At 58.5% G+C, this 15551-nt stretch overlaps 1 protein-coding gene across 3 annotated transcripts; it reads left to right on the top strand.

The window, feature by feature from the left end:
* The first annotated feature begins 481 nt into the window (after positions 1–481).
* On the top strand, positions 482–12567 carry GUCD1 (guanylyl cyclase domain containing 1). 3 transcript variants are annotated; one of them, XM_073223611.1, is made up of 6 exons: positions 482–696; positions 5100–5184; positions 6016–6181; positions 7383–7474; positions 9270–9511; positions 10175–12567. In XM_073223611.1, exons 1-6 carry the CDS (start codon positions 654–656, stop codon positions 10525–10527), a joined length of 981 nt encoding a protein of 326 aa, XP_073079712.1. In that variant the 5' UTR covers positions 482–653; the 3' UTR covers positions 10528–12567. The 3 variants fall into 3 exon arrangements, with proteins under 3 accessions (XP_073079712.1, XP_036849017.2, XP_017518715.3); XM_036993122.2 differs by having other exon boundaries at positions 10195–10524; XM_017663226.3 differs by having other exon boundaries at positions 484–696; positions 10222–10524.
* Positions 12568–15551: the final 2984 nt, after the last annotated feature.

Raw genomic sequence — 15551 nt, 5'->3', positions numbered from 1 at the left:
GGCCAGGACCTTCCTTCACAATTTAACCTTTGAAACCCGGTACCTCCAGGTAAGGGGCGCCCTCAGCAAGGCGAGGTATCTCACGGTACAGATAGGGAAACAGGTATAGAACAGGGCGAGGGCCAGCCCAGGGCCGACCCCCGAGGGAGCCGGAGTAGCATTAGGTCTCCCGTAGCCTCGCAGCGTGTAGAGAAACACCCGACCTGAGTCCCAAAGCTGGCAGAGACGTAGCCGGGCAGAGGCGGAGCTTGCTAAGGGGAAGTCTCTGGGCAGCCAATGTTCGCAGAACCTAAGGGCCTCGGGGCGGGGCTCAGAGAAAGAGGCGGGGCCTCTGGGACCTGAGGCGGGGAAGGGCCGCGCCCCGGCTCCGCAGAGGGGAAAGGGGCGGGGCCACCAGAAGCCGAGACTGCCAATGGCGGGGACGGGCTTACATCCGGTAGGGGGCGCGGCTTGTGGCAGGGGCGGAGCCCCGGGTCCGAGGCCTGGAAGGGCCGGGGCGGGGCTTGGGACGGCCCAGCTGCCCGGGTTCCTTCTCCCTTCGGCGCTGGCGGTGGCCGCGGTGGAACCCGACAGGCGCCGGCCCCGCTCCAGCACTAGCCGAAGCCGAAGCTGCAGCCAGGCCGGGGTCATGGGCGCCCCGCGCTGCCCGGGTCATGAGGACGGAGGCGGAGGCAGCGGGGTCGCTGCTAGAGCCCGGTCAGTCTCTCCCCCAGGGCCCAGCCCTCAACCCCGGGAACGAGAGGGACTCCGCCCTCGCGCGAGCAGGGTCCGGCCGCGCGACCTTGGGCCGTCTGCCGCCACAGTCGAGCCGTAAAGCTTTGGGCGAAACCTGGCCAGGTGTACATTCCTACCTTGGCCACGCACTCCCAACCCCGGTCACTTAGTATTTCCTGATACTCCCAGGGCTGGGACCCCAGTCAGCTCCAACAGCGGCCAGTGGCAGGGCCCTGGTTGTGAGGCAGGGGTGGCACCTTCTCCAGAAGCTAAAAGCCCTGCTGGAGCGGTCTTGGAAGATCCCGTCCCCTCGGGGACCTGGGGGAATGAGGCCTAGAAGGGCAGGGGCTGGCTGAGAACACAGAGCAATGGGAGGGCTCCCCCTGGCATTTTGTCTAGCTACAGTTCTTCACCTTCGAGTGGCTTCTGACCCAAGGCGCCCTGAGTTCCTTTGGGGAGGAAACCAAGACTGACAGTTCAGTGCTGTGGACCTCAGTTTGTTTTTCCAAGTGAGGGAGAGGGAAAATAGTGACTCCTTTCTGCTTAAGGCACAGGGTTGATGAGAAAAAGAAAGTGCTAGTAAACTCTAAAGTGAGGTGCCAACTCATGGCAAAGGCCAAGACCCTGTGGTACCCTGATTCTAAGACATCCGTGGGACCCTGGTGTCCTACCCAGGGGATGGTCTGCCACGTTTGCAGCAAAGAGTAGGGCCTGGTGCTCTCCTGGGATTGCACCCTACTCCTCCAGTTATATAACTCTGATCTTGGACCAGACCCTTGCCTTTCCTGTCTCTGTAGAGTAATGGTTCACATTCACAGGGCTTGCTCTGCGCCGGCACTGTGCTGAATTGTTTATGTGCAGTGCCTTATTAACCCTCACAAGGACCTCCTGAAGTAGGTTACACTTGTTGAACTTTTGCAGATGGAGCGGACTGAGACTGAGAGGGTTACGTATCCATGGCCTCCCTTCCTTCTTTGGCCACAGCTGCCCAGTGAAAGCCAGGTTAAGGCCTTCCAGGCAAACCCTACCTCTCAGGTGGGACAGCCCCTTGGCTCCAGGCATCAACATCTGGCAGCAGCTTTGGGCTTAGAAGGCCTCGCCTATCCTTATCACCCCCAACAGCACTGTATCTGGACCCCTAAGGGCTGGCCTGCCCATACCAAGACTGGGGATTTAGCCGTGCAGGGCTTCAGGATCAAGGGGTTCTAGGGATCAGGGCAAGCAGAGGAGGGCCTGGAGACCCTGAAGAACAGCTGGACAGAAGGGAAGGCACAGAGTCAAAGCCTGACCAAAAGTGGCCCAGCTAGCTGGTGCCAGAGCCCAGGCACAGCCAGGAGCTGTGACCCAAGGGCTGTGGTCTGGAAGCCTGGTGCAGGGGGCATTGTGGTGACAAGTAGGCCTGGGCATCTCAAGGGATAAGGTCTTTTTGGCAAATTGCCTTCCCTTCACCAAGCCTAGCTGAGTGCCTGCTCTGGTCCAAGGGCTGGAAGGGAGTGAACACCACCCCATTGCCAGCCACTGAGGAATTCTCCATTGGTCAGTGGGGAAGATAATACTGCCTCAGATACTCCATACTGAGGGGGTCAGAGAGGAAAAGAGACCAGAACATTTGGATATTCAGAGATAGAAGACAACATTCCAGACTAAAGGTTATGCAAGCTCAAAGGCCGGGGAGTAAACAGCCCGTGAGAGAGAAACAAAAAGGCAGTTTATGGCCACAGGGAAGGGTTCTGGAAAAGGGAGGCACGTCACCATGAGGAGACAACACCCTGCCCAGAGCTCTCCCTCTGCTCAGCCTGCTGTGGGGAATTATGGTAGAATATGAGTCCCTAGCTTTCCCAGGAGCCTGGCACATAGTGCGTGCTCAGTAAGTTCATTTCTAACAAAGGTTTATCGAGTTACTACTGAGCGTCGGACACTGGGCAACAGGAATGACCATGAACAGGATCAGCAAATTCTCTGCCCTCAGGAGGCTTACAGTCTGCTGAGGAGACACAGCTGCTTTATGCTTATTTTTCTAATTTCTTTGCTTAGTACTGCAAAGGAAACAAACTGGATGCTGTGAAGGAGGGTCCCTCCCCCCTGTGGGCACAGTCAGAAAAAGCCCCTCAGAGGAGGATACTTTAACCGGGGATACAAATCAAATGGGAGCAGCCTTGAGAACCGCAGGGGAAAGAGAGTTCCAGGAAGGGGCAGCTTCGTGTGCAAAGGCCTGATGGGTTCCCAGGGTAATTGGAATGGGGTGAGGGAGGGGCGAGGGCCTAGGCAAGGCTGGAGGGGCCTGGGCTGGGGGCGCCCAGCAGGCCAGGGTGAGGGGGAAGATGTTTATTCTAAGAGCAGGGGGAGACTGGATGGGATCCCTCTGAGTGCTGTGTGCAGAGATGGGAAAGGAGCTGGGGGCGGACTTTGGGTCAGAGGACAGGTGGAAGCTGGGCAGGACTGAGCCCTCAGGACTGAATCCACGACAGTGGGAGGAGGCAAATGTGCAAAGGCTTTGAACCATGTCCTAGGTTCCTTTTATAGGCAACTAGGGTCAGGGCAAGGAGGGAACAAAGGCCTTAGCCTGGCCCCAGTCCCCGAACTGGGTGGAGGGTAGGGTTCACATCAGCACCTATGAACGGCTTTACATACGCTTTTACCCCGAGTTTACACAGCAGTCTGCAGGCTGGCATCTGCGGCGTCTGTTTCATAGAGGCAGAAGCAGACGCAGGGGTCAGGTACGCCTCCCCAGGTGACTCAGCCAGCAGGTGGCCTGTATGGGCACGTGCCATCCCGCCTTGCGTGGGCCCTCTGCATGCCTCCCTAGGTGAGGAGTAGGGGGGAGAGAGGGGCAGCAAAGGAGCAGTCACAGGCTCCTGCCTTCTGGGAGCGTACAGCAGCCCAGTAGGTCCCAGACCAGCTCGATGCAACGATCCCTCCTTTGAGCCAAAGCCTGAAATTGGGCCTGGGGAGGGCAGGTGACAGAAAGGGTGTGGCCAGCCTGGGATCAGGGAAAGGCGCTGCAAGTGGTCGCATCTGAGCCGGGCCTGGGGAGGCTGGGGAGCGTTTAGACCTAGGAGAGCAGGAGCTTGGGACCTGCTCCAGCAAGAGACTGCTCAGATAAGGCTGGCAGGTCAAAATGCCAGGGTGGACTCCAGGGCCAATGAGTTGCCTTCTGGTCAGTGCAGGCACTGGCAGCTGGAGCTGGCATGGCACACAGGCTCCTGGGGCTGCTCTGCACAGGCTAGATGCAGGTTCAGGAGAGGCCCCAGCAAACCCTGAGATGAGGAAACAATGTGGGTGGGTTTTCACAAGCCGAATGGGTGTAGGCCTCATGCCAGCCTGCCTCCACTCAGGGCCTCAGTGCGTGCTCTTCCCTCGCTGTCTTGCTCTCACTGACACTCCCTCTCCCATTCTGAGGCACACTCCCACCATTCTCCCCACCTAACCCTATTCCTCTCTTACATTTGCTTATTTTTGTTGTCCACCAGGACGGGCTTATGTCACTCACCACCGTATTGCTGGCTCAAATGCCAGGCGCTTACTAGGGTCTTGGGAAATATCTGTTGATTGAAATCAATCAGACCAAAGTCCCCCACTTTGAGACAGCCAGACTCAGTGCAGCAGGAAGGCAGCTGCTCAGCCCACTGCCAGCCAGTGACAGAGCTGTGGCTAGACCACCCAGGTCAGCCCTTTCTGTTCCACCTCACTGCTTGGGAAGAACATACTGAGAGGTCACCCAGGGTAGCGTCCCACGTGCCCAGATTACATGACAGTCCCCTCCTCCTAACCATGGTCTTCATACTTTGGTGGCCCTGGGGACTTTGGAATCAGGCAAACCTTCAGGGACCTTGTGAATTCAGACATGAATATCTGCTGAGTACCTCCCATGTGCCAGCCCTGTCCCTGCCTCCTCAGAGCTCTTGCCAAAGAGGGGACTCAGAGAGAGGCCCAGGCGTGACAGCGTCGCGGGGAAGTGACAACCACAGATAGGAGTTAGCTTAGGCACTTGGGAGGCCAGGAGAGTCCAGGCAGAAGGAGCAGGTGTGCAAAGGCCCTGGAGCATAAGGGATCATGACAAGTGAGGATCCTGCCTGGAGGGCAGCCTGAGGAGGACAAGGGGAGGCGAGGAGGCAGAGGATGCTGGGGCAGCAGCCATGAAGCACCGTCCTACGAGATAAGGGAAGCAACCCATTGGAGGACTTTGTGTCGGGCTGCCCTTCCCTGACTGTGAGATGGCTGCTGTTGTAAGGAAAGTGGATGGGGCGGGGGCGCTGAAAGGCTGTGGGCCAACCTCTGAACAGCCCCTGCAGGATCTAGGCAGGAGCCTGTGCCAGCGGCTCCAGTGGGGTGGTAGTGGCAGGCGTTAGGACAAGGGTCTGTGACCTCGCTGTGTTTCCATGCAGGGGACTTTGTGCAGCTGCCTGTGCCCATCATCCAGCAGCTTCACCACTGGGACTGTGGCCTGGCCTGCTCCAGGATGGTGCTGCGGTGAGTGGGCCTCGGGCCTCCCCGGCCATACCATCTGCTCCGGCTGCGGGGAGACACAAGGGGAGACCCGGGTGGGATGCGCCCTCCACGTGGCTGGCCTTGGTTGGGGACTGCAGGAGGCCCGGCCTCCATCTGAGCTTGGTCGCATCAGCAAAAGCAAGCAAAGGGTGGACCAGGCTGTCTGGGTGCCTCCTCTGGGAGTGCCTGGAGGCTCTGAAGATGGCCAGGAGAGTCCCGAGGGCCCAGGCCTGGCCCACACAGTGAACCCACTTCCACTCCATCCTCCCGCCTTGGGCTCCCGGAAGACTGAGTCCCCAGGGAGCCGATCGCTGAGCTGAGGCTGCATGAATGTCACTGGAACCCTAACCATCAGAGCATGAAGAGAACATAGCCGTCTCCTTGTTGGGGAATTTTCAGGCAACTGCCTGGAACCCCAGAGCAGCCTCTCCTTTACCTGTTTTATATCCTGAATTCCTGGCAAGATAGGGTTCTGTGCCTAAAACTTAGAAAATTACTGATGTGGTCCAAGCACCCCATCCTAGAGATGAAGCTATTGAGGCCAGAGAAGGCAGCAACTTGCCAAAAGTCACATAGCCTGCCAGAGACATGCAAAACAGAATCCAGGCCCCTGACAACCTGGCTGGCACAGTGCCCGAGATCACTTAGGTTGTGCTTGGACAGCATGCAGGTAGGATGCGGGATTTCAAGACGAAGGACGGAGACTTAGAGAGCAGGAGCTTTGTCAGTGGCTAGCAGCCCCTTGGGAGAATGGTGATCCGGGCCAGCTTCCCCCTGAGGACAGGATGACCTCAGCAAACCATCTGCCCACAGGTACCTGGGCCAGCTGGACGACAGTGAGTTTGAGAGCGCCCTGCAGGAGCTGCAGCTGACCCGGAGCATCTGGACCATTGACCTGGCCTACCTGATGCGCCACTTCGGCGTGAGGCACCGCTTCTGCACCCAGACCCTGGGTGTCGACAAGGGCTATAAGAACCAGGTGAGCAGCCGGCCACCAGGCCTTCAGCCAGGTCCAGTCATTGGGTAAGGGTGCTTGGACACCTGAGTGCACACACAGGTGTGCAGAGACCAGGGAGAAACATCAGATACCCTGTGGGCAGGACCTGTGAGCCAGCAGACCAGGTGACCTTGAGGTCCAGCCTGCCCAGAGGATCTGAGTGGTGAGCTGGTTCCCTTGGCACCCCTGCCCCAGAGACCCCAGCCACCTACCTTTAATAGCGCTGGACCCTGTGTAGAGGAGCCTCTCGGCCTCCCTTCCTGTCCTTCCCTGCCATCACTGAGCACAAGGCAGGCTCAGGGCCTCTGACCTTGTCCAGCCATTACTTTCCCATTTTCTTCCTTTTCATGGGACAACCAGCTCCAAGCTGGGTAATTGATGTTCTGGAAGAAAAAACAAAATACCATCTTGCCTCTTTTTCCTTTTGAAAAGAATGCTGACGTAGCCTCGCCAACACACCAGTGGGTTCCCCCGACCCCTCAGCCCCCACTCACCCACAGTTAGAGCCAGTCCCGCCTGCTGCCCAGGCAGATCTCACACTAGGCTCTGAAACTTGGCAGAGCAGAGTCGCGGCTGGCCTTGTTGGCAAGAGGGTTGTCACACGGTGGCCAGTGCTGGTCACCCTAACTGTCCTTTGAATCTTCTAGGCAGGGGAAAGGAGGCTCATGGATCTGACTTGGTTACCACGGCCACAGGGCAGAGGAAAGGGCCCGGGAGAAGGGTCTCTTTGCCTCCCCCAGGGGTCTCTGTCCCCCTAAAGGCCCTTGTACCAAAGCGTGTTCCGTGGACCTCCCCTGGCTAAGCCGAGGGGCTGCTGGGCATGTAGGTGGCCTCAGCTGCCTCCTTGGCTCATTCACTACAGACGCCTGCTGTGGGGCCCGAGCCCGGGGATGACTGACCTGGCCTGGGGAGCCGAGCTGAGCCCAGCCGACTCCCCACCCCCCCGTCTCCTGAGCAGTATCGTCCTCATGCCCCCATGTGGCCCTGTGCCCTGCAGCCAGCACCTGCCGCCTCTAGAAGACGCAGCTTTCTGTCCAGGCATGCTGCCTATGCCACCTCCATCAGCAGGCCGGCTTCTTCACTCTCCTGCCGTCTCTAACCCCATAACACACTCTTCACTTCATCCCCGTGGGGCGAGGGCAGGCAGGACAAGCAGCCCCTCCAGGCTGCCTTCTCTCTCCAGTCCTTCTACAGGAAGCACTTTGACACAGAGGAGACCCGGGTGAACCAGCTATTTGCACAAGCCAAGGCCTGCAAGGTCCTGGTGGAGAAATGGTGAGCGTCCCTCTGTCCTTCCTGGGTGCCTGGTCTCCCAAGTACTTGCAGTGGGAGAGGCGTTGGGATGGCACAGTGGAAAAGCTAGAGATCTGGAGTCCGGCAGAACTGGAGCTTCCTACACTGGGGGCCTGCTTTTCCTTCCATAAAATGGGGACAAGAGGGGACCTACTGTATATAAAACTCTCACCTGGGGTAGATCCTGAGCAGGGGCTGGAGGGACAGGAAAGCCAGACAGGCTCCAGCAGCCCTCTGGGACAGAACCTGGGAACCCCAGTGAAGAGATGACAGCCCGAGGAACATGCACAGTGATGGGTGGGTGGCAGGGGACAGCCCGTTGTGTAGGCTGTCTAGGGAGGCCTGGCTCCCAGATCTCCCCTTGGACTGCTGTGACCTTAAGTGTGTCTCCCACTTCTCATCTACTCATGGGGGCAGACCCTGGGAGTAACTTGTCCGGAAACTAGTGACTTTCTTCTCCAGGCCTGTCGTGGGGGCCATGCTCAGGCCCGCTGGCTCAGGGCCTGGCCGGCCTCCCCCGCACCCCTCTTCTCAGGTCATCCTGTTCTTTACGGATTTCTGTTTTCATTTTTAACATAATGTAGCTACACGATAGGCAATTTGGAAAACAGGTGGGAAAAGTCTCTGCTCATCCTTCAGCCACATGACCCCATGTCGGAAGGAGAGTCAGCACATGTTTATTTAGAGGCGCTTGACGGGGCTTCCCCGTCCCTCAGATGAGGACACAGAATGGGAGAAACAGCATGAGCCGCCCACAGTCACCCCAGCAACTCTGTGGTGCTGTGACCTGGACCTGGGGCTCCCACACCCAGTTATCCCATGAAACCTGCTGCTTTTTCTCCCAGCCGAGCCCATTTTCTCCTGCAGCTGAAATCCCACTTGTGCACATATACTGGGAACTCAGCCAGCTACTGCATTTCAAAGACCAAATGGGAAACTGGCATGTTTCCCCGGGCTGAGGCAGCAAACTTAACTGCCACGTGACCTGGCAGTGGGCTGGAGTTGTTGTGCCAGGCCCTGTGGTGCTGACGCCGCCACTCCTGAGGAGGTTGTGAAGGAATGAGGGCCCTGAGTGGGCAAGCGTCTCCGCCGGCAAAGATGGTGGAGTCCTGGCCTAGGGGACCCCCACCCCCACCTGCCCTTCCCTTTCTGGATTCTCAGTGGGATCTGCTGCCTCCAGAGCACCGGCTGGAATAGTGCTGAGGGGTCTGCCTCAGGGCGGCTGGCTCTGCTGGACTGGGGTTCCTCTGCGAGTGCCACTGTCCAGCCCTTCCTGGGCAGCCCTCTCTGCCACAAGGAGCCTTAGAAAAGAAGAAAAATAGCCCTTTCAAAGAAGCATTTGGTTATGAAATTGGCAAAGCCGGGCTTGGCTCAGATTTTGGGAATTCAATCGGGCTGACAATTTCCAACATGAGCCACACATGATTTAGGGTAAAGGATTAAGGGGGGTGGTGCTCAACAAAAAGATCCACTCATCAGGCCAGGAGGTGGGTTCCCACATGCTGCTCCATTGGCCCCTGACGGGGGCCCATCAGGGGCTGGCCTCTTGCCGCCCCGGGAAGGGCCTGACGGGACCGGCTTGTCTTTGGGTGCAGTCAGAGCCCCTCTACCACTTGGCCTTGGGCTGAGCCTGGGCCGCAGTGATGAGCATCACGTTCCCACCTACAAGCAGCCCAGGGCAGAGGGCAGAGCAGGGGAATGAGAACAGGGCAAAGGGTCCGCTTGAGCGGGGGGGATGGGGCCCAGCAGCGCCAGCTGACCCTCCTCCCGCCCACAGCACGGTGAGCGTGCAGGACATCCAGGAGCACCTCGCGCAAGGCCACGTGGCCATCGTGCTGGTGAACTCGGGGGTGCTGCACTGTGACCTCTGCTCCAGCCCCGTCAAGTACTGCTGCTTCGCCCCCAGCGGCCACCACTGCTTCTGCCGCACCCCCGACTACCAGGGCCACTTCATTGTGCTGCGTGGCTACAACCGGGCCACCGGCTGCATCTTCTACAACAACCCAGCTTATGCTGACCGTGAGTGCCGGGTGGGGAAGGATGGGGTGGGCTGCACACGTGGTCCCCTATGCCTTCCCCCAGTGACTCCTTACTCAACCTGGTGTGGCCAAGCGACCTCCCTCACCACCTTCTCCTGAAGCCGCGCTCCTTCTGGGCCCCTGGCGTCTGTGCCACCCCTCTGGCCATGCAGCAGACCAGCCACACACCTGGGGCTGTGCCCACCTCTTCAACCTCCTGGTCATTGCCAGGCCAGGCCACCTCTCCCTCCCATACTGCCAGCCGCATGCTGCTGCCCAGGGCCCCGTGTCCCTACCTCTTGCCTTGGTTTCTTGCCCCCTTCCCCACCCCAACCCTCCCAGGACAGCCAGCGGGCACACTTGCCAGAAAGGGAAAGTCTGTCCGGGCCCAGCCCGGCTTCAGGCCCATCCGGGGCTCTCTGCTCTGGGCGTGGGGAAGGGCTGCCCTGACGCACTGCAGACTTACCCCGTGTGGCCTCAGGCATGTGTCTTCCCTTCTCTGGGCCTCACTTTCTCCATCTTCTAAACTGGGAGGGGTCAGAGAATGAGCTCACAAAGGCTGAAATGGGCAAAGAAGGCTTTCTAGGGGTGTAAGACTGGAGTGGTGAAGGGGGCCAGGCAGGTGGGACATAATTAGACCTCCCCCAACTCCCCTGGGTGCCAGCGGGTCATGTATTCCCCCAGCCTGCTGGCCCACTGTGTCCCTTGCAGGAATGTGCATCACCAGCATCAGTAACTTCGAGGAGGCCAGAACCAGCTACGGCACAGATGAGGACATCCTCTTGGTCTACCTGGACAGCTGACAGCAGGAGCCCGGTGTGTCTGGGCCCTGGAGTGCCACCCCGGCCCAGCCGGGCCCGCTCGGGAGGCCCTGGCCCAGGCCCCCGGGCTGCTTGGGCTCGACGCAGCCTTGGCCCATGTGACATGCCCTGGGGGACCTGGGGAGGCCGTGACATGCCCACTTTGTCTGCCCCTGCCGAGTGTGTCATCATGCCGCTTACCCCACACCCCTGCTGATTGGTGGTGGCGTCCCCAGAGTGTCTGAGCAGAGCCTCCCCGGATCCTGATCCTGACTCCGCCTGTGCCTAGGGGACACGCAGCTCCTTGAGTGCCCTGTTGCCTGCGAGCAGACCCAGGACTGTGGGGGAGGCCTCCGCTCATCTCCCCACAGACCTTGGGATGGAGCCCTGGCAACGCCGCTTGTTAGGACAGTGCCTGTTGGAGACTGTGTAGCTGGCCCTGATCCCTGGGGCTGTGAACTGCTTCAGGCCTTGCTGGGAGTCCTCAGTCCTCTCCCCTGGACGGGATGCAGACCGCACCCCCCCTCCCACCCCACGGTGCCCTCGGGTGGATACCACTGCCCCTCCCACCTCCCAGTGGACCCAAGTTCCCGTGGCTGGTTGCAAGGCCTCTGAGCCCTGGGCAGGGCTAGGCCTCTGGCAGAAAGGACTCTAAGACCCCCACAGGCACTACAGCTCTGGGGGTGGAGGGCCCTTAGGGAAATGGACAGGGCCCTGTCTCCGGCATACCTGACCCCAAGGGCTCAGAACAGGTGCCTGGACCCCAAAGACACCCCACCTATGAGGCCTCCTGACACCAAAGTCCCAACAGCGGGGCCTGACCTCTGAGTGCAGGGGGCCCCATGCCTCAAGGGGCTGGGTACTGGGGTGCTAGGGCTGTGCTCCTGAAGCAGTGGTGAGGGCAGCTGGAGGCCTCCCACCCACCCTGGGGTTCGTACTGGGATCTTTTGCACAAACTGTTGGGTCTCTTCTGTCTTGACAGAGAAGGTTGGTGCCTGTCAGGATCACGCAGCACGACACGTAGCATGGACTAGAGCTTTTCCTTTTTTTTGGAGTGGGGGGCAGTGGTGGGTGTGTGTTTTTGAGATTTAAGTTTTCACTTTTGGGGAGTGAGAATCATCCTCAAGTAAGACAATAATAGTGAGATTGCAGGTACTTTGGAACCACTGACACCTCTTCACAGGGCAGGTAAGCCAGCCCAAATTCTCTTTCAAGGAGAAGGGGGAACCCATGGCCGGCAGGCTGAATGCCAGGGCCCCTCACCTTACAGATCGACCCCGGCCCAGGACAGTGGTGGAGTCTTGAATCCAGGTCTGCACCTAAAGAAATAAGGGAAATGGGTCATTCCCAAAGGGGCTGAAGATACCCACCTGTCATGGGCTGCCTTGGCAAAGAGGTGGGTTGCCCCAACAGCCACACTACCCCATCTTGAACTTCCAGTGTCCAAAGCATGGCTGCTCTGAGGGGCAGGGGAGGGCCATCAGACCACCGGGCCGCATTCCTGCTCAATGCCAGTGTCAGCCTTCAGATGAGCGGGAAGCACTGTTAGCTGGGCAGCCCCCTGGGGTCAGAGCCGAGTGCTGCCTTCAGACTGGTCTCGTCTCCTTTGCCTTAATGCTGGGGGGCCCCGAATCCAGAAAGCTCTGGTTCCACTCCCAGGAGTTCAGTGCACAGCAGCTGTGGGTCTGGGGTGTCCTTGGGAGGGGAGGGGTCCGGGTAAAACGGTGGTGAAATGGATAGATCAAGGAGAGCGGCGAGGAAGAGCAGCTTTTGGGATGGCTGGGTGTGCGGGAGGCGTGGCGCACACGCCGGGGGCCGTCATGTGGAGCGGCCTCCACAGACAGCGGTCATAGCGCCTCAGCCCGTCATGGGACATCAGAAACGCTTGGCCCCTGGGCTCAGAGGATGGCTTCTTGGGGCAAGTCACAAGTTAGAGGCCAGGCCACCCATCTGGAAGATAAGTGAGATGGTGCATCTACCTGGGAGGGTCGTGGAGGCAGGAGGCAAACCGTGTTGCACTGTGTTCTTGCACAAGCCAGGGAAACGGGGCCCGAGAAAGAACCTAACATCAGGACCTGCCCACAGGACGTGGCACCCGTGACCTGCTGTCCACATGCTGGGGCCACACTGGACAGTTTGCTTTGTTCACTGTAGCCACATGGGGACAAAAGGGGTCTTTTGCATTGCAGAGATTTTATACCTAAATATATTTTGTTTGTAATGAGCCATTCTCGATAAACATTATTCTCACTGCAAAGCGATGGGAGCCCCGATCTGCCTTTGTGAATTCTTGTTTTCCCGTGTTCTCAGCATAAGCACATGGGAACCCAGGTCCTTGACATTGTTCTGGGTTTTAGCTGGGACTGGAACTCCAGTTGTCTGGAACCCACTTTGTGCAAGGCCTACGCAGGCAGGTGCAAGGGCCTCCAGCCAGCTTGACTGCGGTTCTTGGAGGGGGCATGGAGGACAGCCCAGCCTCAAGCAGCAGGAGGGTCTGGGGGATGGAGTCTGAGGGGACGGTGGGGCCCACTGGAAGGATCCAGGGGGAAGCCCTCCGGGCAGGACTCCAGCCCTCCTTGCCTCCTTCACCCCCAACCAGCAGTTCCCTTTTTGCCAGCAGATGAGCTCTTCTAGTATTTCTTTTGATAAGAATTGTATTTCTGAAAAGGAAAGTGTTTGGAAACCCTGCTTTATCTGGCAGCCTTGGACCCGCCCCCAGCCCTACAGGGCACTCGGAGAGCCAAGCGGGCTTCGTGGGGCGGGTCTTGTCTCCAGCCTGTCCCCCATCCTGACCGAGCGCTGCTCTGCCCCTGCCCGAGCCCCCCACTGCAGAGTGCCATCAGTAGGAGCTCTAACCAAGGTCTAGGACTCTTGCAGACTGGAGAGCACTGCTGTAGGCGTACCTTCCGTCAGGGAGTCGCCCCACTGGGGACGGGCAGCCTGCCAGAGTGCCAGGCAACAGCAGGTACTCTATGTGTTTAACCAGGAGCATGTGCACGCTGGCTGTGAGCTGGCCCCTGGGCACTGCAGCACGGACCTCCTGCCCACCAAGGAAGGAGGCCTGCTCTGAATGACTATATCATGGTCAGAACGGGCATGGGAGAGACTGGTTGGGGGCCTCTGGGTGGCCGCTACATGCAATCATGAGAGAAAATAACAGAACGAGAGAGGTGGTAAAACAGGAGGGACAACTGTGAGTGGAACTGGCTGTCTGGAGAATGCAGGGTGGGAATAGTGGGGGCAAGGCTGAGGATGCCTGGAGGGGCCCCCTGGGAGCCAAGAGGCCAGGCCAGAGGAGAGAGCTGGAGGCAGCCGGGCTGGCGCCTGTGGCTCGGTCTCACGGCACTGCACAAGGGTTTCTCAAGCTGGGGCTACAGTCGCCTCAGGGCTTGGCTGGAGCATCTGCCCCCAAGCCACTCATGGGGCTGCTGGCTGCAGGCTTGGTGTCCTCAGACATGACGGGTAGTGATGACAGAGAGACTGAACACGAGTGCCCGGGATGAAAGCCACAACCTTTTCATTTCAGAAGTGACATTCTGTCATTTCTGTGGTATTCTGTTTGTTAGAAGTGAATCAGTACGTCCCGCACACACACGGGAGTGCACAGGGCATGAATCCCAGGAGGCATGGCCACTGGAGGTTGGGTGGTTCCATTTTTTAAACCTGAAAAGCAGAGCTAGCAACTGCCCCCGGAGATCACCTAGCCTCGTGTATCCTGAGGCCTGCCCTTCAGAACGCCAGAGGTGAGAAGTCCTGTGTAACAGGGTCCTGGGCAGGCCAGCTTGGCCAACACGGCACGTTAACACCCCCTACTGGGCAGTTTAAGATGTGCAGAAAAGGCTCCGTATAATCCTGCCGCAAGGGACCCATGCATTTAGGGTTTTCTCAGATTACTTAGCCACGTTTGTTTTTGCGTAACAGCAGTATTCTATGAAATGTGCTGGCATTTTGGTGACCACCGGTCTAATCCAAGGGGGAGGCTGCAGCCAGCGGGGAGCCACTGGACTAGGTCAGCGAGCTATAGAGTCAGATCCAAACCCATCATCGCTGCTTTCCCGGCCCTAAGCCCAGGCCAAGGGCCGGAGCTTGAGTTCTGCAGCCAGAAATGGACCGCCGCTGCCCCTGGGGGGCCTGCCTCCAGGTAGGAAGCCTGGCACGTGACCACGATGCTCTGGAAGTGCCCAGGCCCTGCCCTCCTTGTTGACGTGCCTCCGTCTGACCTGCCCCAGCCCCAGAGAAACACACATCAGAACAGAATTGAGAAAACCGGGAAGACGCCATCCTGCTGAGCTGCTGGCCCCAGGGGCCTGGCAGTGGGACCATCATGGTACCTGAGTGTTCATGGAAAAACCTGAGGCCGAGACCCCTGGGAGCCCAGCACAGCAGCCCCTCCAGCGGCCTCTCCGCCCTTTCCTGCCCCCAGCCTCCGTCCTCTCTGCCTCTCCCTGACTGCCTGCTCTGCAGGCATCCTGAATACTGCTTCCTGAAGACCTCCCCCAGCCTCTGGTGAAATCCCGGGCTTCCCCAAACCCTGCAAGGCCTGCTGAGCTAGTCTTCCCAAGCTGTTTGGAGCCCCTTGATTTTCAAGGGCTTGATGTCTACATCTTATTCTACCTTCACAACAGCCCCTTGAGGCAGCCAAGCTGGCCTCCTCTTGGTGCCTCCCACCTGCCAAAGTCCTTTCCTGCCTGGGCCGCTGGCCCTGCTGTTTCCTCCCCCTGTACCCTCCCTCAGGGCTCTGCTCAACGTCATCACTTTGAACTCCACCCTTTCCCCACACTCCTCAACCACGTCATCCCATCTACCTGTCTCCACTGCTGTAGCCCCAGTCCTGACACCTGGTAGGTACTTGATAAAGTGATGAATGAATGCTTTGTAGGTCTTTAACACCTGTTTTAGTGGCTTTCCTGTACTTCTTAGATCTACAGGTCATTAAAAGGGAGGTTGCATTTGAATCTTTGATGTCATGCAGAATCAGCAGACACGCTCTCTTACAAGGATGAGAAGGAGAGTAAACTGGTAAATGGCTTTTGTAGGGTAATTTGGCAGTGTACTATTGTGAGGCAATTCTCCACTGGTGGCTGCATTTCTGCATGTTTCACGGGCACAAACACTAGCCACCTTCGTTACAAATTATCTTCTCAGGGATGTTTGGACAGCAAATAGTCTTGGAACACATGATAGTGTCTCCGTTAAGAGCAACAGACAAGCAGGCTCAGGTTCTTTAAACTCAGGGTTTCT

Source organism: Manis javanica, chromosome 15, assembly GCF_040802235.1.
Source record: "Manis javanica isolate MJ-LG chromosome 15, MJ_LKY, whole genome shotgun sequence".
NCBI classification, from domain to species: Eukaryota; Metazoa; Chordata; class Mammalia; order Pholidota; family Manidae; genus Manis; species Manis javanica.
Note: the sequence above shows the minus strand (reverse complement) of the source record. Positions and strands in the feature narration are given on the sequence as shown.

What these genes read in the sequence shown, in the direction of transcription:
- GUCD1 (XM_073223611.1), top strand. Translation starts at nt 654, where the DNA reads ATGAGGACGGAGGCGGAGGCAGCGGGGTCGCTGCTAGAGCCCG. An exon ending in GGGGTCGCTGCTAGAGCCCG is followed by an intron (nt 697 to 5,099) that starts GTCAGTCTCTCC and finishes GTTTCCATGCAG; the next exon opens with GGGACTTTGTGCAGCTGCCT. An exon ending in TGCTCCAGGATGGTGCTGCG is followed by an intron (nt 5,185 to 6,015) that starts GTGAGTGGGCCT and finishes ATCTGCCCACAG; the next exon opens with GTACCTGGGCCAGCTGGACG.